The following is a 24,018-nucleotide window of genomic DNA, read 5'->3' on the forward strand; positions in this document are numbered from 1 at the left end:
TCATTAAACATACTGTCAATGCAGAACCAGTTTACAACGTTGCTTTACCAACTGATTTTTTCTGCCTATTTCAGAGCACACTGTATGAGACAGGCTTCCTGGCTGAGCAAGGAGAGCAGCAGAGGACAGAGCAGCCAACAGGCTTGTTACCAGTGGCAGAAATTAACTTTGAGTGCATGAGTATTCCCCAAGAGCAAACAAAAACTGCAACAAATCATCCATAAATCGCAGTCAAAAAGGACTTCATTTAATTAGTGATATGTAAAGGCTTTTGCATAGAAAAAGGTTAACAAAGTAATGCGTAAAAGACCAACTAGGTACAGTATTTTTAAAACAAATATTTTAAAGTATATTTTGCATAATGTTTAACATTCTCAATGCTTATTGCTTTCTCCACACAGCAGAGAAATCAAGTGCATAATAATACATGCTGTGTTTTATTTTTATTTTTTTAATTTTTTTTACATAAAATCTCTAGTTCTTGACTGGATGTATTAAAATACTTAGGTTATTTTAAGTCACTGTAATAAAAAATGAAAGCAAACCATTTTATGCAGCACTAGTTGTCTGGGTATTGACAAAATAATTTACTCACACCCCCCTTAATACATTCATTTTGGTTTGGAATCAAACCCACGTTACAACGTTGGCGTGTTAAAAGCCAATTTTAAAACTGTCCCTACCATAACTTCATTCATACCCAGAGTGATCGTTCTCCCAGAAGTTGATAGTGAAGAGGAATCTTGCACAGAATCAGCTAAATGTCCAAATATAGCTAAATAAGTGAATTTGAACTCTCAAAACGCCGAGTCTCTTGTATTGGCATGAATCAACTGTATCCAAGTGTGCACAATTTAAACAGGTGGTTACTTCTGGGTGCATGACAAATTCACTGTGCAGATAGGAGCTAGCACCATATTTAAGCCATAAAAAAGGGTGCCTCAAGGCTCAGAGGCAGCGCTGAAACGTTCATTAATCCCAGCACTGATAAGATAATTGCTTTTACCAATGCTATGCTAGATGTCACAATCTGGCAAGTCTGTACAAAGAAAGTGAACTAAGGAAGCGAGAACTAGGCCTGTCAAATTGAACATTCTTCCTCTGTAGTCTTTTGGCTAAAAACCCCTCTTTCCTTCAAAAGCACGCTCTTCCCTGGAAAGGTGTCCCAGTTCTGAAGTTGAATGCAGAATTTCACCTCTCTCCCATACCATTTCCATACCTGTGCAATGTTATTTGTTTTAGCAGAACACACATATATATATTTTTATCTATTATTTTTCTCAACGTCAGGCACTTACGAAAGTCAAACTCTTTTTCTAGCCTGGGGAAGCCTGGTAGGTGCGATCCCTTCACCTCTCTGCCGAAGAAGGATGCATAGCTGGAGAATTATTAGTTCTAATGTCTACGTATTTCTATGTATTTCCCAGGAAACCTCTACGTGCCAATACAGTCATGCTGTTATGAAAGCCACTGCTGCTCCCTCAAGATGTCTCCAGCAAACCAGAATGAGAAGGAGAAAGTATCACTCCGTGTCCTCTCCGATGCCTGAAATGAGGAAAGCTGTGCCATTCCTTGGCGGGCTCACCAGCACCTCCCGGGCCCTTTGGGAGAGCAGGAAGGACACGCTGAGTCCTGAAGGCTCATGTCTGGGTATGTGTGGGCACGTGGGGCTGCGTGTGCACATGTGCGTGTGCTGATGGAGAGGAGGGAGCCGGACCGCGAATGGAGACGGGGCACTTAAAAGGCTCCAACTTCAGTCCCCCAGGGTCGGTACGGTTTGGTGCTGCCCCCGCTGCCAGCCTGCTGAGGGCTGGTGGTGGCGGATACGGCCAACGGTGGGGTGATGGCCGTCGCCGCAGCCACAGCGGCAGCGGCTGCGCTGGGGGGGAGCATGGGGAAGGCGCTGGTGAAGGAGAGGGGGAAGCTCTGGGCAGCAGCTGTGGCTGCCGCTGCGGCGGCATGAACTGTGGCCGAGAGGGACAAGAGGGAGGTAGAGAGCGGAGGGACGCAGGGAGCAAGGCTGCCAGCAGAGGGGACTCGGAGTGCGGCGTCGGTGTGGGCAAAGGTGGCCGTGAGCAGGGCAGAGCCGTGGGGGGGCACGTCCGAGGAGAGTCTGCACGGGGCGGCATCGGAGGCGTGGAGTCCGTTGGGCTGCAGCAAAGCGGCAGGGAGGTGGTGGAAGGCGGCTGCCCAGTGGTGAGGGTGCAAGGGGTGGTGGTGGTGGGCCATGGAGGACGTCATGGCGGCGGCTTCCCTCTGAGAGGCACAGGTGCTCAGGTGAGACACGAGTCGAACGCGCAGCGGGTCGGACGTGTCGAGGCCTTCCACCGAGCTCAGGTACCTCGCGACTTCTGTCAAGCACTCCCGGAAGCCAATGCTCATGAAATCCATGGCCAGGGAATGAGCGTCAAAATAACCTGCGAGGGGAGGAGAGCAAAACACACATTGATGTCAAGGCAGCTTCCCGGCCAACGTCGGGTGACAGACGTGGCTAACCCTCTCCTTGTGCTGCGGCCGGGACTCCCACTTACGGGTTAAGATTTGCAACACAAAAAGTTTGTTCTCTGATCTGTAAATGATTTGTGTGGCCATCCCTGTAATGCAATAGGCTGCAGTTGTTTTTGCAGACAATATACAAACGAAAAGAATTAAGTCCATGAGTACTCATGATACTTAAAAAGATACATGATGCCTCTCCTGAAATTCCTCAGCAAGCTGCTGCAGTGCTGTATTGATTCTGCACGTGTGTGTGAAAGAAACGTTTATTCACACAAAGAAACAGGCTGAGGATCAGAGAGCTTGCATGTGCTACCCTGCCTTTTCTTCCCTACGCTGGCATTCATCGTAATGCTCTCAAACTATTTCTCGACATGGTGAGATAGTTGTTGTAACTGCTGCTGGGGTCCCATCTACTTCACAGAGTCATTAAGACAATATGACATACGGTGTTACTTAACTGCAAACTAAAAACATCTTGTCATGACTCTGCACACACACAATAAAAAGCTTTACTGAGAAAACGTTTTATGTAATGCCATTGCTAATTTGGAGATGGAAGACTGACAGTCATATGGCCCATGAGGTATTTCAACAAACAGCAACTGGAGCTCCACAGACTTGGGACGAAAAAGCTTTTGAGAAAAAAAAAAAAAAGAGAAAAAAAAAAAGCCTTATTAAATGCACATGAAAAGATATTCCCTTTCTGAAAGGGTCTAGCATCAAATCTAGTCTTTAAGCTGCAGCTCTTCGACCACAAAAACCTATTCCAGTTTTTGGAATTTTCCTACTTCAGTTTAAAAGTACTCTCCTTGGGGAAGTAATGTCCTATCCATTCCCAAGCTGGCACAGGTTTTTTTCCCGTCTTTCTTTCAGTGAAAATTTTTAGGTATGCGTGACTGTGATGTGTGTTAGTATATGAAGATTGAGTGCCCTTACTATGGAGTAACGTGGCAGCAATACCTGCATTAGGCCTTGTACTCCCTGGCATGAATCATCTCTCTTTCTGAAAAATGCTATCACCTTAGATGCCTTTTTTTCCACTGGTATCAACTTTCAAGCTAGAAAGAAGCATTTCTGTCACTGGACGCCTGCATTATAGAATTAACCTGGGCACATTTATAGGTGTCACCCCAAATTCCCTGCTTGCCGTACACTCCTTCTTCCCAAATTTCGGTGGCACTTTGGCTGCAGTCCACCTTGCTCATCTGAGGCTGTAGGAAACCCAGGAGAACCACCGGCTTGGCCATCACATTGGTGATCGGTGAGTGTGAGGGGCTGAGGTCTTGTGTCAGCAAGCACTGAGTCCTCCCAGCTTTTTTCCTGCTAAGCCTACTGTGACCAAGGGATCTGTGGCAACACCATGGTTGAGTGAACTCCTGAGAAGCAAATGCCAGGCAGGGCAGCGGTGGCGAGCTAGCAGGGTACCTGCTCGGGTGCCAGCCAGCCTGGCGTGGGGACTGACTCTGCGCCGGAGGCTCCAGGACCTCCGGCAGCTTCAGAGGGGCTGAAGTGCAGCCAAACCGCCTCCCAGCTCTGGCCACAAGTCAGCCAGCCTGGGAGTCCTGAGAGCCGTGGCTCAAGCCAGGGCTTCCCAGCCTCCCTCCCTCCCTCCGGACCGGAGGAGATGTGGGGGATGTGGTTGCCACCAGCTTCTCTGGAGTCTGAGCTGCTGGCTCTGTGACGAGCCGTCCCAAAGCCCTGGTGATCCTGGCTCCCTCTCAATCTCCTATGGTGGCCGAGACATGAAAACAGAGGGGAGATGTGAGCTGGGACTCCCAGGCTCCATTATGTTTTGATTTTGATGGTTATCTTTTCCAGGTTTCCCCTTTGCTGGCTTTCCTCTTCTCAGAGAGGCTGAAAAATGTTTTTTCTTGTTTCTTTCTAAAACCCAAGAACATCCTCCACCACCACCCACAACGTGTACATGCCAACATTTTGTACTGAACAGGATTTGACAGTTTTACTTGGGCTATCCTAGTAACCCACCTGCTCTGCACACAGGGCATGGGCTGAGTCGTTCCAGCTATATTAACCCATGTTGCTGACCCAGGTGTCAGTCACCCAAGCTAAATTTGCAGTGAAGCTGCAATAAAACCACACCAAGGTCCCAGCAAGCGACTCACTGTTGACAAATTACTCCTCCCCTGCGCTTGCTTGCAGGGTCAGCAAAAAGCCCTGGCCCCAGGCCAAAACATAACTCAACGCGAGCAGGAGACCATTGCCCACACCTGCATCAGGGCGGCAGAAACACGGATCCACGCAGGACCTCAGAGGCAGCTGCATGCCTGCCTGGAGAGCTCTGCAAAGCAGGGCAGGGACAGGAGCCACGTTGGGTTTTCTTCTGCCAAGCCCACCTCAGGCTCAGCGTGCTGAGCAGTGGCTGGCTCCACCCCAGCTTGCCTAGCCCCGGGCATTCCCCATCGTGGGTGTCCTCCGTTTCTGCATGAGGAGGAAGAGCTCTCCCCAGCCCTCAATGCAGGGGACCATAAGGGCATCAGGACACATTTCCCCCTGCTGTAGTAACAGCTTTTGTCCATAGAAAAACTGCTGGAACTCATTTTTCCTCCTGATCCCAAAAATGTTTCTGGCTCAGAAGATGAGTTACAAAGTAGAAATAATTACACTTGCAAATAAAACAAACTTCTGCCTTAAAAACACCCTAAGAAATTATATTTAAAGCTGTTACTTAGGCTGCAAAGTAAAACATTAAGCAAGCAGGAAATGCAGGCTTAAACTTTGCCCAGTACTAACTGGCAAACCTCTTTTTCTTAAAGTTTCTTAATCCATGCATTGAGATTACTCTTATCTCTGGGTCAGAAGGAGAAGATAAAAGTTGTAGTATTTGTGAAGTGATTGGCCATTAAGTGGATGTGCCATCCACTATGGACCATGGGGTGGATGGAAGGCACCTCAGTGCATCATCCTTCCCCACACTGGCCTCTGGTAGCCACAGGCACACCGGTGTTAGCTGGGGCAGGGAGAGGCACGGCTGTGGTGGCAGACCAAGGAAGAGACCGCATTGACCTGGGACTGCTCACAAAACCCAGCTTGTCTAGCCACAGCCAGATGCTGGGGCTCTGCTGACACCTCTTTCTGCCCAGCAGCTTCCATCTCAGGCACTTCGTTCCCTGCCCCACTAGCTGGGCCACCTCACCTGGCCCAATTATAAAATAATCCCCCACAAGCTTTTTGGGAGTAGGGAAGCAGGAAAAGGGGGTTTTCATACTAAATCAAGTCTCTGATTGGGTTCACCTCCTGGCCTCCCTCTGTCAGGGCAGACATCGGAGGGCTGGGAGCTGCTGCAGCTTTTCAGAGGAGCGCAAAGCAGGGTCAGGTTGGGTTAGCTGAGCTGCACATTGCATGGGGAGGACAAAGCAGAACAACCACCACTTCCCTCAGCAGCCAAACACTGTGCACCAGGCAACACAGCTTGTGGAAAGCCAGCACGCCACCACGCAGTTGAAGATGGCACCATTGCGCACACACACAGAGGATCTGAATTCAAATTGCACAAGCACAATCAATTCCGGTGTTTCGTAACTTTCAAGAGTGTAGCTTTACCAACTCAATAGTGCTTTTTAAAGGACACTTTAAGATATAAACTTCTTTTTTTGATTTTGCACATTTTCTGAGGAATCAAGAGGCATGTCTGTTATATGAAGGGCAATAAAATTCCTTTCACAGCTTATAGAGCAAGTTACCCATAAATTTAAAGCTTAAATGGACTCCCAGCAAAAGCCTCTTAACACCTAGAAAATAGGTATGTCAGCTTGGTGTCAATTTTCACAAACAACAGAATACCAGCCTTCAACATGCTTTCCCATAACCATCTGTTGCTAAGCATGCGCTGATTTTAAGTGAGTTCTGTAATCGCTGCAAGGTACAGAGAGGAGCAGTAATTCAATCACGACTGAAAACTTTAATCAAAAAAGGAAGAGAGAGAGCGACAGCAGCTTCTTTTCTAGCCTTTACCTATATGGCACAGTGGGTCCATGAAAAATCGGCTGGTTTCCATTACAGCAATTTGAACCATAATCGCAGTCGGTGGCACGAGATGTAGGACCGTGCTTATAGGAGGCCAGCAAGTTTTTCAGTCCAAATAAGTTCCAAACCCATGACTACACAGAATACCTCGTGGGTGGCTGAAATCGTTTGGCCTCCAGCCTTAGGACTGTCAGCTTGCACAAGCGAGGTGCGCTCGGCTCCCAGCAGTCGGCTGATCCAGCGGGTCAGCCAGTGCAGGCCCTGCGTCATGCCAGCACCCAGGGAGCTGCCCAGGCCTCTGACACACAAATACACCATGCGAATGTGAACTCAGAGTCTGCATTATGAGATACCTGGAGCTGCAGAGAGCAAGTCTGGGTTTTGTTCTGGGGAACAAGACAGTCTAACCTGGCATTTAAAAGTCTTTCCAGAACAAAGAAAATACATAAACAATAATGAAAGTTCCTCTCTATCCACTTCCTTCGGTATAGCTGCTGGATAATGAGGTTTAGCATCGGTTTTGTGCTACACAATTGTTGCCACAAACCTCCTGTTTATGTTTGGTGTTTGTGTATTTGTTTTGTCTCCCTGTGCAGATTTCAGTGCTCTTTGGAAACCCCAAACAAATCTCTGACTGGGCTGCCTGTGAATGAAGCCTTTACTCCCACAGTGTTATGAAAGCAAACACAAGCCCAGGGTCAAGTGCTTCTTTTGTCCCAGTAGTTCTTTCCCACGAGTTCAATCCTGCCATTAGCATTGATTTCCACTCCTTTAATCTGGAAACGCCTATCACAGCTCCTCAAAGCACTTTTTTTGCTGAGATTTCCCCAAATATTAGAAAAGAACCCATGGGCTCCTTACCTTTACCTCCTGTCGCCTGCAGCATCTTCAGATGATCTACTGTCATTTGCAGTATTTCCGCTTTTTCTAATTTGGCAGATCCCTTTGAGATAAAGAGATTCATATAAATAAAGGCTTACAAGTACTAGAAACTTTAATTTGATATACTTTCCACTGAGCTCAGCCTTACGGTTTCAATTTCCCCTATCATTAGGACATTCTCATCTTAATTCTTTCCCGAGCATCTGCCTCCCAGATCTTGTCTAAGGACTAATGCTGTTTCCTCTCTAGCGATACAAGCAGCAGCACAATTTTGCTTTACTAAGGCTACAGCTTAGGGTAGCTCTGGCCTTGAAGATAGTATAGAGATGACATCTTCATGAAATGAGAGAAATACATAACCTCCTGAGCTTTCTTTTTAACAATAGCCAGAAACGGAGGGCGGCAGGACAGGTCTGCGCAGTTATCGATGAAGACCCTGCTGCAACATATTTTTTTTGTGCTTTTACCAGTAGGTGTCCCTGTGGACACACACACCCAAAAGTATCCCTCTTAATAGCTTGTTAATTTTCGACATGTCATTTGGCTGCGGACTATTCCATTCTCATTCTCGACTGAAAAAACAACCCCACAATATTTTAAGTTAGCGAAAGGCCTAGTTTGCTGGGACATGAAGCTAAATACTGTGAAAAAGAAAGAGTTCAGCTCTTCTGCCAGTAAAAATCTTTTCTTTACTGAGGGTGACTCACAGAGCTACAATAGGTGCTGGAAAAGTGTCAAATACAACTTGAAAGGTAGTATTCATATATTAATCTATAAATAAAACTATTTTGCATGGTAGCATTCCCTTCAATATCTGGAGAACACCCAGACGACTGCGTTTACCGTGCAAATGTTCTTCCAGTGCAAGGGACCGTCTCTGGCATCAGCCAACACCAGGGCAGCACAAGCTGCAGCCACCAGTGGATCACATCCTACAAGCCAATTTTTTCTATTATTTATCTGTCCTGCGGCCTCACATGCACAGGTTTGGTAAGGCTTACACCCTTCTCCTCCGCAGCACTGCTTCACCAAGGCTTTCTAATCTCTGTGAAGGACTCTGGAGTGCAGAGCTGTGGTTTGATTTGGGGAAGGAGGGAGGGAGAGAGCGAGGCAGAAGCGAAACTAAACGTCCAACTTGAAAACTCCAGTGAGCTGAATGTCAAGGAGCTGGAAAAGGGCTGATGACTTTGCCCTTGGCATATTGCAGAAAAATGGTGGGGCTTTCTGAGCAAAATACAGCGTGCACTCATTTTCACACTGATACATTCTTTTCAATCAGCTTATTGCTTTTGGCTCTTTCCTCTTGCAAAGTTTGATGCATGTGTGAATTTTTGGTCAGAATTCCCCATTTTACATGCGACTACATCTTGTAGTTTTCTCAGACTTCATCTTTTCCACAGACACAGTACAAGCTGCCTCAGTAAGAGTGACTAATAGCTAAAAACTGCATGGCGCTGGGTAATTTCCAAAGGCTCTGTAGGACTTGTTTTATAATGTTTGTGGTTTTCAAGAAGTAAACAATATAAGGGGTCAAACAACCGCTGTCTCTTGACCCTGTTTATCTAGCTGAAGATACCTCTGCCACTGTTTTGCCAGAACCTCCACCACGGCACAGTTACAACTACTAGTTACCAAAAGTGTATTGCAGGTGACACAAGTGATGCTCTCACCAGGATTATAACACTTCAAATTTCTTTATAACCAGGTTTTGTTCAGACCAGGGATGTAACAGGCCTAACATGGTGCAGTACTTGCCACAGAGTTACCACTGACATTCAGCACCTCACAATCCTGTTCTCAAATTCTACTTTCTGCTGTTTTATTTTACTATTACAAGGAAGTCAGCTTCTTTATTTTCAGTTGGTTCCTTTTTATTGCAATGTAGTGTCAATTGCGCATATCCATAGATCTTCAGATACATCCAATAAAACAGGAATAAAGCTAAATATTGAACCAAAACCCTAAAAAAATAAAAATCAAGGTGTGGAAATATAAATAAATAAATTTGAATGGCATAAATAAAACGCTCTTTTTTAAAGGACAAATTGTATTCTAAGCTTTTGGCCTGTAATTTCATGACCGACGAGATGAACCAGAACTAGCTGGATCCTTACAGCCTTTGCACTGAATAGTTTCTCACTGAATGTCTTTGAACATACTACTGACTTCATGGGCCTATTCCTTTTCCTGATGCGTTGTTTCTACACAGTCACTCTAAAATGTGAGTAATGCAGGTTGCCTGCTCCCTTTTCAGGAAACTGGGTTGATTAGTTTGCAACTGAAATTATAGATTAAAAAATAAAGAATTTTAAAGTAGGTGCGAAGCAGATTATATTTAAAGGTTTAGACAGAAGACGAACTGACATCCAGGTTTGAAGCAGTTGTGTTGGGTTCGGGTTTGGGTTTTTTTTAATATCGAATAAAGCACATTTTTAACAAACCACTACTGGAATTCATCGAAAGAACAGAGGCAACACGAACACAGTCACCCTTAAGGGAAAACCAAGCCAAAGAATGGAAATGTTTTTCAGCCTTATAATGAATTATGCTTCTAATAGTTTTGCCACAACAAAGCATTTTATTGAAATGCCTGCTTTGTGCCAGATCAGGACACATACAGTATTATTTTAATGACTTTTACAAGAGAACTAACATTGCCAGATGAGATACAGAACTTAAAAAAAGGAAAAAAAAGGGCTTACTTGTTTTTCAAAAGCAGTTGGCACGAGCCGCCTCAGCTCTGATAAACTGTTATTTATACGATCACGGCGCCTTTTCTCTATAATCTATTCCCAAAAAAAACCGAAACATGTTAAGTTTATTAAAAAATGTTGAAGGGCAAAACCAAAGTACACATGCAAATTGTCACACGGGAAAATAATTAAATGCAACGTACCCCTCTTCTTTTCTTTCTGGCCATAATCTGAGATGTTGTTGTCGGGGAATTTGATCGAATGACAGAACTATTACTTTGCCTGTGAAACAATAAAAGTATGTCAGGTGTTGCACAACTTGGCACTGCTCTTTGAAGACACCTTAGGTCACTGCATTAGTTACGCATAGTCCCTCTCCTGCCGTTTTCAGTGCTTAGAAGATGTGATTTTCGCTGCACTTTATTTTTAAAGAGAGAAAGACATTTGATTTTTGACAGACCCAGCATATATTTTGAATGGACAGAACACCCTGTCAGCAATAAAGTCCTTTCCCGGAGGCAGTTCGCTCTCCTGCGCAGCGGATTTCGTTTTCATTGCATACGAAGCCCTGCCTACCAAACACAGGCTGAAGAACCGAGCCCAAACCCACGTGAATCACCTCTAGACGCTAACAGCGGTGGTAAGTACAGGCATCCGACACCACAACCTCTACCTGACCTGCTAGGTTTTGACATCCTGCCCATTGCTACAGGAGCCGGTAGATGCTAAAGTACAACGTCAGTTGCCCACCCGGATCTGCTGCATTGTCCCGCATCAGGAGCGGAATTCAAAATCTACTTTTAAACCTACACCACCCACGAGCGTGAAAAGGCTGTTATTTCATTATGTGCGAGCAAAAAAATCCAGTAGCTTTTAATACTGATCTGAACGACACAGGGCTCCAGAGAGTGTGTCCCTAAGTGGGCAAGACCAGCTGTGAAGGCCAGCGGGGTCCCGCCGAGCTCGCAGCCATCCCCCATTTGGCGAACACCACCGGCTCACCCTCGGCTTGCTGAAGTTACCATTCAACTTCTGGAGCTCCCTGATTACTTTCCACAGCTGATTGCCCACTGGCGCACATTCCCTTAGGCTGTCCGGCCTGCTCAGGAGCTATTTTGGAAAAGATCTGATTGAAAATGGCAAATTAAGCGGAGCTAATGAACTGCAGCCTGATGGGCCCCAAGCTATTTGAGTGCTCCGGATTATTTCGAGGCTCGGGCAGCTAGACCGCGGGGCAAACTCCTGGTTATCAAGAAGCTGCCGGCTGACCTGGAGGGAGACCCTACTGCCCCCCCTTTCGCTCCCCCGCCGGGGCGGCCGGGTTTCCCCCGCGCTCTACCCCTGTCCCCGCGGAGACGGCGGCCCGGGAGGGACGGGGTGTGTGCGCCCCACTTACCCCGAGTAGTTGTTCTCACTCCCCACGTCTATAGTCTCGTCCATGTCGCTGTCTGAGGTAGTTTCCTCGCACGGTCGCTTCATCGTGGGCACAGGACGCGGCACAGCTTATAGCCGGGGTAGGGGCAGTGATAAATAAATCCGGGAGGGCTCTGGTGCGGGTGGCCACAGCACGGCTCGGCTCCGCACCGCCAGCAGAGCAAACCCTCTCTGAGGCGCTTTCCCACGCCGCAGCACAGCCTCAAGCCCGACTGCCCGCCCCTGGCAAGGCCCGCCCCGCCGGGGGTGACTGGCGGGGAGGGGGGGCCGCCCACCGCGGAGGCGCGGGCGAGCAGCCGCCGGCCCCGCGGGGGGCCTGGCCGCCCTCGGCCCACGGCAGGCGGCGAGCAGAGCGGAGCATTTGCCCCCGGCACGGGGCTGCGGGGAGCGCAGGGCTCCCGGGCATCCCCGGTGCTCCTCTTCGAGGAGGACAAGTGGCATCTGGCCACCAGCCCTCCCATGCTGCTGGAGGGGGAAGCGGAGCGGCCCCGCCATCCCACCCCCCATTTAGGGGGGGCTTGGTGCCCCTGGCCGGTAAACCCCGAGCCCCGAGCCCGACCAACCCCCCCGCCCCGTCCCGCAAGGCCCCGCCGGGAAGTCTTGGCTGCCGCTTCTCGGGTGCCGCGGAGTGTCTTGTAGCATACACGAGCGTGAGTGTGAGGGTTGTGTATATCCCGGGAAAGGTATAAATCCCGGCCCAGCCAGGCGAGCCGCCCCGTCCCGGAGGGCTTTCACGGGCGCCCGAGGGGTAGCTGGCACTTACAGGGACGGGAGCCAAGCGCGGCGATAATCCCGGCTGGAAAAGGCTCGGAGGAAGTTTAGCGGCTCGGTTACCGGAGGATCTGTAGCGGGCGGGTTTTATTTTGCTTTTGTCTGGGATTCCCCCTCTCCCAGTTCGTTTTTCTCCTGTTTTCCAATTCCTGCTTCCTGACAAAATACATTCGGAGTGGTACGATCTCCGCAGAAATGTTATCTTTCGCCTTCCGTGACTGTCCTCCTCTGCCTGTCCCTCGCTTCCGGCCCCTTTCCCACGTTCCCGGGAACGCTTTTCTCCCGCTCCTGCTGCCGGAACGCTAACCGGGAGGGTCCGGCGGCGGTCGGCGCGCTGCGGCCACGGCATCGGCCTGGGCACCGCCGGTTTATCCGGTTCCTCGAGGGGCACACGGGGCCAGGGGTAGGCTTGCAGCCGGGCGGGGAGGCTTCGGGGCTGCCCCTCGATACTGCCCTGCGGTACCGTTCGGCACGGGCAGCCCCTCCGGCCGGGATCCGGACACCTGCCGGAGAGAGACGCGGGAAGCAATTACCGGGGTCGCCGCAAAACGATCAAGTGGCGAGGCGTCTTGCCGTCGGCGCGGCATGGCCCCGCGACCCTCGTCGTGGAGCCGGGGCCGCCCTGCTCTCGCCTCTCTCCGTGTCCGGGCGGCGACAGCACGATGCTGCTCCGGCCCGAGGGAGGGGGTGAACGGCGGGTCGGGAGAGTGGAGAGAAGGTCTGGAAGGGGGATGGCTCCGGCTGCTCTTTCGGGGCAGGCTACCAGCTCGGTCGGCCCTGCCGGGGGGATCGGGCACCTTCCCGGCGCGGCTCCGCTCCGCAGTGGCGGGGCCGCTTCTTCCCCTGCTGCCTGCTGTTTAGCGGCTGTGCTACCGGTTACTCGGTTTCCCACTCGGTTAAATCCTGCTGAAGGTACAGGTGGTTTGGTTCCTTTGCTGGTGTGCGTGCAAGAACGGGCCGCGGCGAAAGGGAAACCGGTAGCAGCTTTTTTTTCCTCCCATACCCTCCATCTAATGCAATTATATTTGGTGGCACGTCGAGTGTTTGCTCTTTCATGTGGATGTTGCTACTATGTAAAGGAACAGCGGGATTTCATGCCTCATTGCCCTCCCGGGACATCCTTTTCATGCCCATATTTGAGGAGCTCCGAGGCTGCTTGGACACCACAGAAACGAGCACCCGCGGGAGAGGCAAAAGCAGTCCCTGGGAACCTGGGACTTGTGTTCCCCGCAGTGGGCGCTTTGATGGGATCTGTCATAAAAAAAAATAATAATAATAATAAAAAAATCCCCCCAAAAGTTTCGGGATCTTTCGGGAGAAGTGGAATAGCAGGAGCAGCCTGCGGCGCCCGACTGCGATTAGAAGCACAAGCGCTTTAGAAACCTGGGAGCAGACTCAGCAGATTTACTGCTGGGCGTGGGGGATTCTAGATGAAATAAATAAATAAAACATAGGAAAACTTCAAACTTCCCTCTATTCTCTGTGCTGTAACTACACGGGGGGAGCAGCGAGGGCTGAGCCCTCTCCTGGGACCTTCGGGCCGGGGCTCAACCGGGACCTGCAGCCCCGGAGCAGAGATCGCGCACATTTGGTAAATGCGAGTTAAACAGAGCCCGTGTCCCCCCGTCCGGGCTGCCGCGGCTCCGGGTGCGCCTGCGGGCGCTGCCGAAACGGGGCCATGGGCTCGAGAAGCGGAGGGTTGATCCCGCTAAACCACGCCAACCATCCGGGAATATCTGTGCGTTTCCGAGCCGTCTCGGGGTTTTGCACAGAAATCTTCAAAGTCACGCGTCGCTGCCGCTGGATTTGTAATTTCTGCTCACTCGAGCAATAGTTCCTGCTGCCTTACCATAATTTTTTTTTCCCCCTGGGGCACGAGTCTCCCGTGCTGTTCTACGGAAATCTGAGCTGCCCTGTGTTTACCTCCCCGAGCAGAGCTTATGTCAGCGTTGTTTGTCGCGGAACCGGCTACCAAATCCTCCTGGCAGCTTTGCCGAAGTCCCTCCTCCGGGAAGCTCCTTATATTAGCAGGCAATTACCGTTTTCATCTTACCCATCATATTATTATTGTTGTTGTTATTATTGTTATTATTTCATTTATTTATTTATTAGATCTCCCTGCTCCTTGAGGGAAGAATTACGGACTTTCCCAGGGCGCCGCCAGGTCCCGGGCTCTCCTGCTGCGGCAGGCAGGGGCTCCACGTCCCCCGCGGGCTGGACGCCGGCAGTACCGCGACCCGCGGGCAGGGCCGGGGCTGTGGCGGGCCCTCTGCACTCGGGGACCCACCGCCGCGGGGCGAAGCTTGGTCCCTGGTGGAAGTGTTTACCATGACTCGAGTGTCTCTTTCTCCAGTGGCCCGCGGAGCACTTGCTGGAGTGGGGATTACCCGTTCTACTAGCAGCAAGCAGCGTTGACACGCACGTATTTGAAGCACAGAGAGATGCATCTTTCCCCGTCCCCCCAGTGCTTTTCCCTCTGAAGGGAAGAAGCCATGCCATCCAGCCGCGCCCCGCCGGCGCTCCCTGCCTCCCGCCTGGAAACCGGGGGACCCGGGGCAGCCCCCCTTCTCCCACACTTGCTCCCCGGAACCCCCCGAACAGCTTTCCCCCGGGAGACGAAGCCCTGGCCGGCGCGCAGCGGCTCCGCCGAGAGCTCTCTGGCTCCGCAGACCCCTTGTCCAGACACCGCGGCCGGCCGGGGGGCGGCAGGAGGGGGTGAGGCCGGTGGGGCCGGGTGCTCCCCCGGTGTCCCCCCGCGAGTGGCTGAACGTTGGGGGCGTTTCGAGAACTGGCTTGCGAAATAAGGAAAGCGGGACGTTTCTCGCTACATTTACACAGCCCGATCCCGCAGACACGGCTCGTCCGCACCCCCCTTCCCGCTCCCGAAAATGGGGCTGCCATTTCCACGGGATTTCAGGGTGGCCCCTTTTACCTACCTGCGAGACGTTTAAGATTAAATAGTTTTAAAGAACATTTTAAAATTGAGCGTGGCCTCCTGAAGGAGCTCAGGTTTTACCCAGCAGCTCTCTCCAAGGGGACTCAAGATTGACCCGAGTTTCTTTATGGGACACGGAAGGCACACAATGTTTTAGTCTTAGAGATGTTTTCTTTATACTTCACCGTCTCCCTCTTAATAAACGTTTGCACCCTATTTCCTTCACCCAGTAAGCAGCCTCTTAGGGATCACTGTTCTATAACTTTTCAGTTTCTTCTACTAGGAAGCTCTGAGAACAGTAGAGAAAGATGAGCCGCATTCATGGACTGTGGACAATGACGCTGTATTTTTTTTCTGGATGGACTCAGCATTAACTGCCAGGGAAAGCTGAGAAACGAGAGAAAACCCCTTCCCGATTCTTCTCTCTACGTAACTAGAAGGTTGAGATAATTTCTGGCTAACTTCATACCAAGGTGGGATTGACAGACTGAAGAAAGAGAACAGAAGAAATCGTGTTATGAAGCTGAAGGAAATAATGCTCAAAAGAGGTGGAGAGACCTTAAAACGTGTGACTTTGTCTAGACAGTGGCTGCACACGGGTGGAAGTGGGTGTGTGGCATTCCACACTTTTTTTTTACATCGTGGAGGAGTATTTGCGTATTAGCTGGTGTGTAAGACTCTTGTCAATGGGTCAAAGCAGGGACCAATCTGTTGGTGGTTGCTGTGGTATTACAATAACTGCACAGGTACTGATAGAACTGTGCTGCTCCGAGGTGGATGTTCTCATTCCAGAAGATCCCTTCAACTTACTTCAGTTTTGGCAAGTATGAAAATTGCACAGAGGCTTGCTGTAAGAAACGACAATTTCAAGCTGAATATGATTTTAAAAGAAAGTAGGAAGGAAGGAAGATGCAGTGGGTATTTATAGATCTTTCTCAGTTACATCTTTTAATGTTTATCATTGAGTTACACCTCCGCACATCTGATCATAGTGGAGTAGTGAAGCTGACTATCAGGTTTTCAAGGCTGACCACTGAACGCACAGCTCTGTGTTCCCTGTGATGTGTCACGCTACTTCTCTGCTTCCAGTGCCTACAGAGGTCAATGAATGCACTCTCCTGGGTCGAGTGCTTCCTCCTGGCCCCTAGTCAATAGGTGCTGCATGTTTGTCCTGTCCTCCCATTCAATGCATGAAATGCTCTCCCGGAGGGCTGTCACTACATGGTAGGTGACAGGGAAAAGCAGGAATACCTCCTCTGGCTCCCACAGAACTGTGCCGTCTGGTGATAAGGAGGATGGTTGAGCAGCATCCCAGGCAAGGGCTGCTGGAGAGGACAAACCCTGCAGTTGATGATCCTTAACTCCTTGCACCTTGGCATGCTTCCTATGTGAGCTCAGGCCCTCAGGACAATTAATTAAATTAACAAAAGGTGTAAATTAAAAGTGCCTGTGAACTGTATTGAACCTCAATTTGCATGCTCTTATTCACAACAGAACCGGCTGCAATTTGATTTAAATTAATTCTCTTTCAGAATAAAATAACACTGAATAGAATAAAAGCAGCTTTAGTTTTGAATGGATGTCTACATAGAATTGTTTGTGGTTTAACTAATCCACTTAAAAAATTAAGTCTATTAATTTTCCCGGGCATTTCCATCTAGCCTGGCTTGCTTTGTCTCTCTATTTTAGCTGCCTATCAGTAAAATGTAAATAGTAATTGCCTGCTAACTGTTGAAAGTCATTGCGTTGAAGGGTCTTGGTAACTGTGGCATCTTGCCCGCTACTCAGTGTGTATGTTCAGCAAAAGCCACGTCTTGATTTTCTACACATGTGCAAAGTTCTTGCTTGGTAGTATTTTACAAGGAGTGTACACAGCTGTACATACCCACAGGAGACACTCAGTAGTAGAGAATCAGGGCCTCATCATGTATTTTAAACTTTCACTGAACATCTTGGCTTTGGCTCTGTTTTCTTCAAAGACTATGGGCCAAGATTTAAGAACTCTTTAATTTTAGTCATCTTAATGAACAGCTTCATTGGTGTTAATGGAACTAGGGCACTTTCTTTAGTAATGGAAATCAAGCCACTTAATTACCTCTCAAAAATATACAGAACCTCATCTCATGTTTTTCTGTGCAACACAAATTATGAACTCAAACCTATTTTAGAAGTAGTTCTATTAAAATCCGTATAGCTATTGCAAGAATAAAATTATCCTATTATAATGAAAATAGAGTGCTTACTTGTAGAAATGAGCACATAAGCATGGCTTTCTCATTGAAACTAATTTCTGTTTAAATAAATTTTCACAGTGGTGAAGCATGGCTTGACTCACTAGTGACTATGGCAAGGCTACATAAACACATCCTGTGTTGAAAATGGGGACCTTCTTGATTGTTTCAGTCAAAATTTGGTGGGTTTTGGACTAAAGGAATTCTATTATTTTAGTTCCTTCCTAGTCAGCTTTCTTCAGTATTTTCCTTTCTTGAATGTTTTCACTCCAAATTTGACTCCTTTTGTGCTTTTTGGTTGCCAAAAACTGGAGAATTGTAATTATTTGAGTTTTGATGTTGGTGGTTCTTTTAAAATAAAACCCAAGATGCTTTCCAGAGAGTTAGAAAGGAACCGATTTTCAGGGACTGCTAAGGAAACAGCAGTGACATTAGCTGAGTTTTCTTTACAAGAGAAAATGGCCTATCATCTTCAGGTTTCAAACCTAGCTGTTAATAATAAAGCACATCACCTAATGGTCTAAAACCACTCTTGTATATAGACTATGCATACAATAAAAATAAGCAACCCCAGATATTCCGGCTAGATCCATGGTATTCTAATGAACTTCCTCAATAACAGTAGTCATTGTTGGCACCTGGAAGTAATGGTGAAACTACAGGTCCTGTAAAGCTAGGTAAGTAAAAGGACACTCTAAACACCTGCTTGTCAGGAGAAGCTATAATCTCTGGAAAAAGAAAATTATTAACGGAAACATCTTCCAAATCTCTACAATAAGCCATCTAGGGTCAAAATGAATACTCAACTGGTAAAATTTGTACCTAAATTAAGCAGGCATAAATACAGACAAGAGCCAGAGTATTTTGCCACAGAATAGTTCGGATCAGGATCTTAAGCCAAAGAGAGAAACTGGTTTTCACCAAACTGAAAGTTCTGAAGACTGCCACAAATGTGTGTCTGTGCAGAGAACAGTTACTGTAAATTGCAGAAAGTTCCCTCTTGTCAATCACTCTCATTTTCCAAAGGAGAGAAACTGTCTCTGTCTTGGTTGTGCTCAGTCTTGTGTCTAACAGCTGCCTGCACTTAAACAAGTATTTTTGTGATTCTTTAGTTAATATCGCATTTGATCCTGCTGAGCTTAATCATGAAAACCTGTGTTGAATGAATATGGCTTTTGCTTCAAGAAAGGAATTGAAGAGCTATCTGTAGGAGCTAGGTCTAATTCCAATTTTCTTCCAACTTCTAAAAGGAAAGGATACTGTCAAGGTATTTTTAATTTATGGTGATAAACATTTTTCTCTCTTTCAAAATGTTATATTACTTTGGTAGGTATTTTAGTTTAACATCTTTCTGATTAATTTTATTCTGTGTACCTTTTTTCATGTATACACAGTTGAAAATAAATGTCATGTTACAGCAAAAAGAGATCAGACTTTGAGAAAAAAGCTCTGCAGCTCTGAGGACATGTCAGACTAATTGTCAGTGACTTAAAAAGTGTTCACTGTTCTTTGTGGTGCAAGAGATGAAAAGCTCTGTGCAGACTGAAGGCTTTCCAAAACGCTAAATGCTTTCTTTTGCTTGGTAAGTTGTTTTCTTATGTTTTATTTCTTATGGCAGATGTTAATCAAAGAACATTGACAATCATTGTGAGAGAGCACTTAGCTTTTGGTGCTTGCCGATTCTCTGTGGCTGGTGGTTCTTACATTTGTATGGAGCATAGGTTTCATTTTCAGACCCATGCTATTCCTGCCCCGGATTCCATCGCAGGACCTGAGTGGCCAGCACCACTTCTCAGGCCTGTGACCTTTCTGGAACTGCAGCAGATGCATGTTCCTCCTGCCAAAACACCATGAGGTCCCCGCGTGTTTTCCTCCTGGTGTTAAGAATAAAACAAATGCTGTTATTTTATGTTCCTTCCCTCCAGACCCCACTTTAGCTGCTGTTGCATTGTTTTTGACCATGGAATGTTTTTTTTTAACTGAAGATTTTAGCTGCATTTTCTCAGCCAAATCTCAGGTCTCTGAAACTTTCTCTTCTTTCAGGCCATCACTCCTGCTTGGGAAGCTGCCCTTCCTGGCCTCCTGCAAGCCCTGCTCCTTAGCTTCTTTTCCTGATTCTGATTGTCCTTTTATTTTCTACTGCCCTTCATGAGACATGCTCAGGTCCCAATATTTTCTCCCTTCCTGTTCGCCAGCTCCACCTCTGGGGCCAGCCTGAGGATGTTGTTCATATGGACCACAGCTCACAGAACTCAATTTCTAGCAATGACTTATCGCCAGTCACAGAATTGGCTCTTAATATGGTGTCTTTTTTTGGCAGGCTCTCCCTCTTCCTATGTCCCCCTTCCATCTTTGGCCTTTACACAGCCAGTGTCGAACTTCTTTCTTCCAAAAGCTCTCATCTCCTCTGCTTCCTTGGACAAGACTGAGGGCATCAGTGTGTGAGAAAGGCTTATAATGTTGGTGCTTTGTCTGCCCTCTTGGTTGCTTAGATGTGAAGGTTGTCTCCAAGTACAGCTATCAGGTCTTCTTACAAAAGCAGAGAATAATCTGACTTTTCTGCTAGATAGACTAAACTTTGTTCAGGCTTCCACCTGATTTCGCAAGTGCATCTCTCTCTGCTTCTAGGCTGTTAGAAAAGCTGTTCAGTTCATCCTTCTGGAGAATAGCTCTGACCATATCGCTCCTGTCATTTCCTCACTCATTCCTATTCTGCCTTAAATACCCTGCCTTCATCACCTTGGCCTTTCCCCAACTTTCCCTCACCCTTGTTGTTTCTCTTTTACCATATTCTCTCCTCCCTTCTACTAGTCCAGTCAAATCACTCTTACCTGCCTTCCCTGTTCCTGTGCACGCAGAATCACTGAAGCATTTTGGTGGATTTTCCAGACATGCTCAGGGTTAGTGGTGGTTCCGTGGGGCTCCCAAGCATGAGGGCTGTGACAGTTGTCTGTAGCATCTGCTCAGACTCACCATACTGATTTTACAGGCTCAGCAGATGCTCCCCAGAGCAGACTAGCTCCAGTATTTACAAGTTACATTAAACTAGTAGTGCTATTGTATCTCCTTTATATTGTTTCTGAGCATAAGCATAGGCACTGTAGGCCCTGGGTGCCCCCAGGACTACTAGATATGTCCATGTCGCTAAGCTACCAAAATGCTCCCCTCAGCCTTGGAGCTCCTGTGGGCTGGGAGCCCCATGCTGAGGTTCTTCAGTGCGTGTGACTTTTATTGTGAGGTGACATGTCAGAGCAGTGGCACTTGGACTCTATCCCCCATCCATCTCTGTGGGAGATTTGGGTTCCCACAATCAGCCGGATTTTTCTTCCCTGATAGGGGAATTCCAAGCCAGACCTGCAGCCTGCTGGCTCTGTCAGGGAGGAGGGAGGCGAGAGGGATGAGCTCCAGAAACCTCCCTGCTGCTGCCCTTCCTCAGCTGCAAGGGGGTCCAGGTGGGTACATGGGACTGGGGAGGGTGAAGGGAGGTAGGACATTTCCCGAGGCAGAACCTATGCTGAGGAAATGTGCTGGGCAAACCTTTCTGTTCTGAGAGAGAGTCTGACAGTAAGGAGAACAAGGGAAAATCATGGTGGTATTGAGCAGCAAGAGGGGATTGTCCTGCAGACCAAGTGCCCTGATGCAGGCGGTTGCCAGGTACCTGCCCATGCAATGGGTACATGTCACTTGTATGCTCTGCTTCCAAAGCCAGGTAACCTGCAGGGCTTAGGGGCTTAGGGTAAAGTTCCTTCTAGAGCTTTTGCTGTGGTTTCAGAAAGGTCAGAGTCCTTCTGCTCAATGAGTCCATGGGCTCACCTGAAGTCCATCACTTGCATTATTAATGAACTACCATCTCATTTGCTCCATTTAGCAAAACATAAAGTAGCACAAGTAATAAGTATTTAGGACTACTCTTTGAAGCAGTTTCTCCAGCAACCTTTGCTTTCTGCTTATTAAAGTTTTCTCTGATAAAACCACTGCTCTAAAGAGGGAAAGACAGCTAACAGACCAGATGCAAAGAGGAGATGCCAGTAATGCTTTATGGGCTAGAGGGAAGTGTCTGAAGGAATTGTTTTTTGGTCCGTTGGTTTCTTCTGTATTGATCTTAAAAAGGGAATCAAGCAGACTACTGGAGTGATGCTAAAGAGAGCATATAAAATTATTTAAAGTTTAGAAGATTTGGCAACAGCAGTGAGTACATGGGTATGACAGAAAGCAACCTGGAGAGCTCAGGAAACACGGCCCAAGGTGCAAGGTGAGTGAACAGGGTGCATTCCAGCACCCAGTGGCACAGAGTATTTATAACAAGTTTAGAAAGTGGCTCAGCTGGTCAAATGGCCATGCACTTGTGCGGCAGGCCCACGCAGGTACCAGGGGAGTAAATCCTCATGGTAAAGTGAGTCATTGTGCTGTCAGAGACAGAAGCAGGCCATTTAGCCCTCTCTGAAAGCTTGGGATGCCTTCCACTGAGTGTTTCATGCTGTTCTTTCCTTCTCGTGTAAGTTAAAGCTTTTTGGTCCAGAACATGCCTGTACAAGGAGCAGAGTCAAAATGAGAAATATTTAGAGAAGATGACAGCTCTGTGTAGAAAGAGAACAGAATTCCATTGCTAGGGCCAGAAGTAGTACAAAGTGCATGTGTCCACACACCTTTGTCCACACACCTGCTTCTAACCTTCCCCTTCTCTGTGGACAAAGAGAGAATTTGCTTTCACATCACCACCCCTCTCCTTTTTCATGTGTGCCTGTGCAAGTACAAACTCTTTAGTGAGGGAGAATGTAAAAGTCCTTCAAAAACAGTGGAAGAACCTGTCGAGTTAATTTTCGGTGTGGCCAGTTTTGCAGCGTTGGGTTGGCTGGACTTTTAATGTTTTGCTGGGGTTTCATGGTTGCTGGCAAAATGTCTAGGGAAGTGTTTCACAGAGTCATCTAAGGAAGAAAAGAAAACATCCTAATAGAACACATTCCAGGAGATGACTAACTTTTAAAAATACTTTCTGATATTTGCTCATATAACTCTACATCACACACAAAATTTTAATGGATGAGAAAATGCACCACTGACATATTTTTTTCCCTACATCATTAAGTATCTTGTCCCGTAAAGACATGTTCAAATATCTCTTGTGAGATATGTTACAACCCTAAGATCACAAGGGAGTGATAAACACTTGTTCTGAAATATGGTGTAACTGATCTGCTGCTATTTTATACTTCAGTAGGTTTGAGTAGTCCACGCAATGCCTTATACAGAGACGTCTGATGTTCTAGTAATAGGAACTTTTTTGCTGACTTCTATATTAGCACTGTTGCATAGCCTAGTTATTAATCACTTCATTTACCATGAATTAACTAAATTAGTAACTAGTGCTTAAAAATCTGCATCTTGTTAATATACAGTAAGTCAGCTTTTGAGTATGGTAGCAATTCATGCTGAAATATTTCCCTTGTATTTTTTAACAGATTGAGTGCTCTTCCTAGACTCAGAATACCCAGACTTAGTGGCTCCCATACAAAAAAAATAAAAAATTGTTCAAATGGCAAAGCTGCAAAACTTCGGTTCAAAGGGTGAAAGTTTTGCGGAGTGTTCCAGTAATAATAAATGTAAATTTTGCTATGACCACTTGGTGTCATCTAGTCAGAGCTAGTTAGTTAGCTTCTTGTTTTAGACTTGGTGTTAGTGTTTAAAAAAGTCACATTTAATCTTGATTATCCGAGAACTGGGGGACCAATACTAGCTCTTATTCTCCCCAGGTGAGCTCCTCAGAGACAGCATTGCCGGGTTACCAGAAGGCCACGAGCCTTAACAACTGTATTCCCTCTCAGGAAAGCTGCTTATGGAGCAGACCTAGGCATATGGCTGAGACTTTTTGCCCTGATTGCAAAGGTATCCTGCTACCAGTGCTGCTGGAGAGCAGACAAGGTGAGCGCATCCTGCTTGCTATACCTGAGATCAAGTGCAAGGGTCCAGGGTCCAGCAGACAGCACTGTTAGGTGACACAAGTGGAGCCCTCAGGAGCTCCCATGCAAATCTGGTGTCAGCCCAGGACAGCTCTTCTCTCACTCCTCAGTATGAGCCCTCCACCTCTTTGCCAGTCTGCTAGCAAGAGGAAAATACTCAGCCCTTGAATGAGACAAATGACTCCAGGTCTCTGGGGGAAAGCACATTTTTCAAGAATTCCTTGTGAGGTGAAACACTGGGAATAATCTTTTTTTGCTTCTTTGTAAAGAGCCTTTTCTGTTCTGCTCTCCAGTTGGGCGACCCTGCAGTGAGTTACACCCAGCAAATGGATAATTGCTTGGAACTTGGAACCGAGGCTTGGAAAATCTTTTTGTGTTTAAATCTGTACCTAATCAAATATCTACTCACTCTGTGAGGAGCAAGAACATAGAGCAGGAAGGGGGAATATTTCACATCAGCAGAAATGAAAGGCAATGATTTGGTTTGGTTGCTTTGCTACCACTTCAATTCAGTTTACCAGGAGATGGATTTAGAGAGAGGATGCTTTTGAAAGGGTTTTAATTGTTACATATGTCAGAGTTTGCTGGGTTTTAAATATTTATGGCAATTGTTTTTGCTGCTGACAGACTAA

General features: G+C 47.3%; 1 protein-coding gene across 2 annotated transcripts; it reads right to left on the reverse strand.

The window, feature by feature from the left end:
* Window positions 1-295: 295 nt before the first annotated feature.
* On the reverse strand, window positions 296-11,664 carry HEY2 (hes related family bHLH transcription factor with YRPW motif 2). 2 transcript variants are annotated; one of them, XM_030490840.1, is made up of 5 exons: window positions 11,455-11,664; window positions 10,262-10,340; window positions 10,068-10,151; window positions 7,345-7,426; window positions 296-2,417 (listed from the first exon to the last, which is right to left on the reverse strand). In XM_030490840.1, exons 1-5 carry the CDS (start codon window positions 11,535-11,537, stop codon window positions 1,738-1,740), a joined length of 1,008 nt encoding a protein of 335 aa, XP_030346700.1. In that variant the 5' UTR covers window positions 11,538-11,664; the 3' UTR covers window positions 296-1,737. The 2 variants fall into 2 exon arrangements, with proteins under 2 accessions (XP_030346700.1, XP_030346701.1); XM_030490841.1 differs by lacking the exon at window positions 11,455-11,664 and adding an exon at window positions 11,061-11,241.
* Between the last annotated feature and the right edge of the window lie 12,354 nt (window positions 11,665-24,018).

The sequence above is a fragment of the Strigops habroptila genome, chromosome 6, assembly GCF_004027225.2.
Source record: "Strigops habroptila isolate Jane chromosome 6, bStrHab1.2.pri, whole genome shotgun sequence".
Taxonomy (NCBI): domain Eukaryota; kingdom Metazoa; phylum Chordata; class Aves; order Psittaciformes; family Psittacidae; genus Strigops; species Strigops habroptila.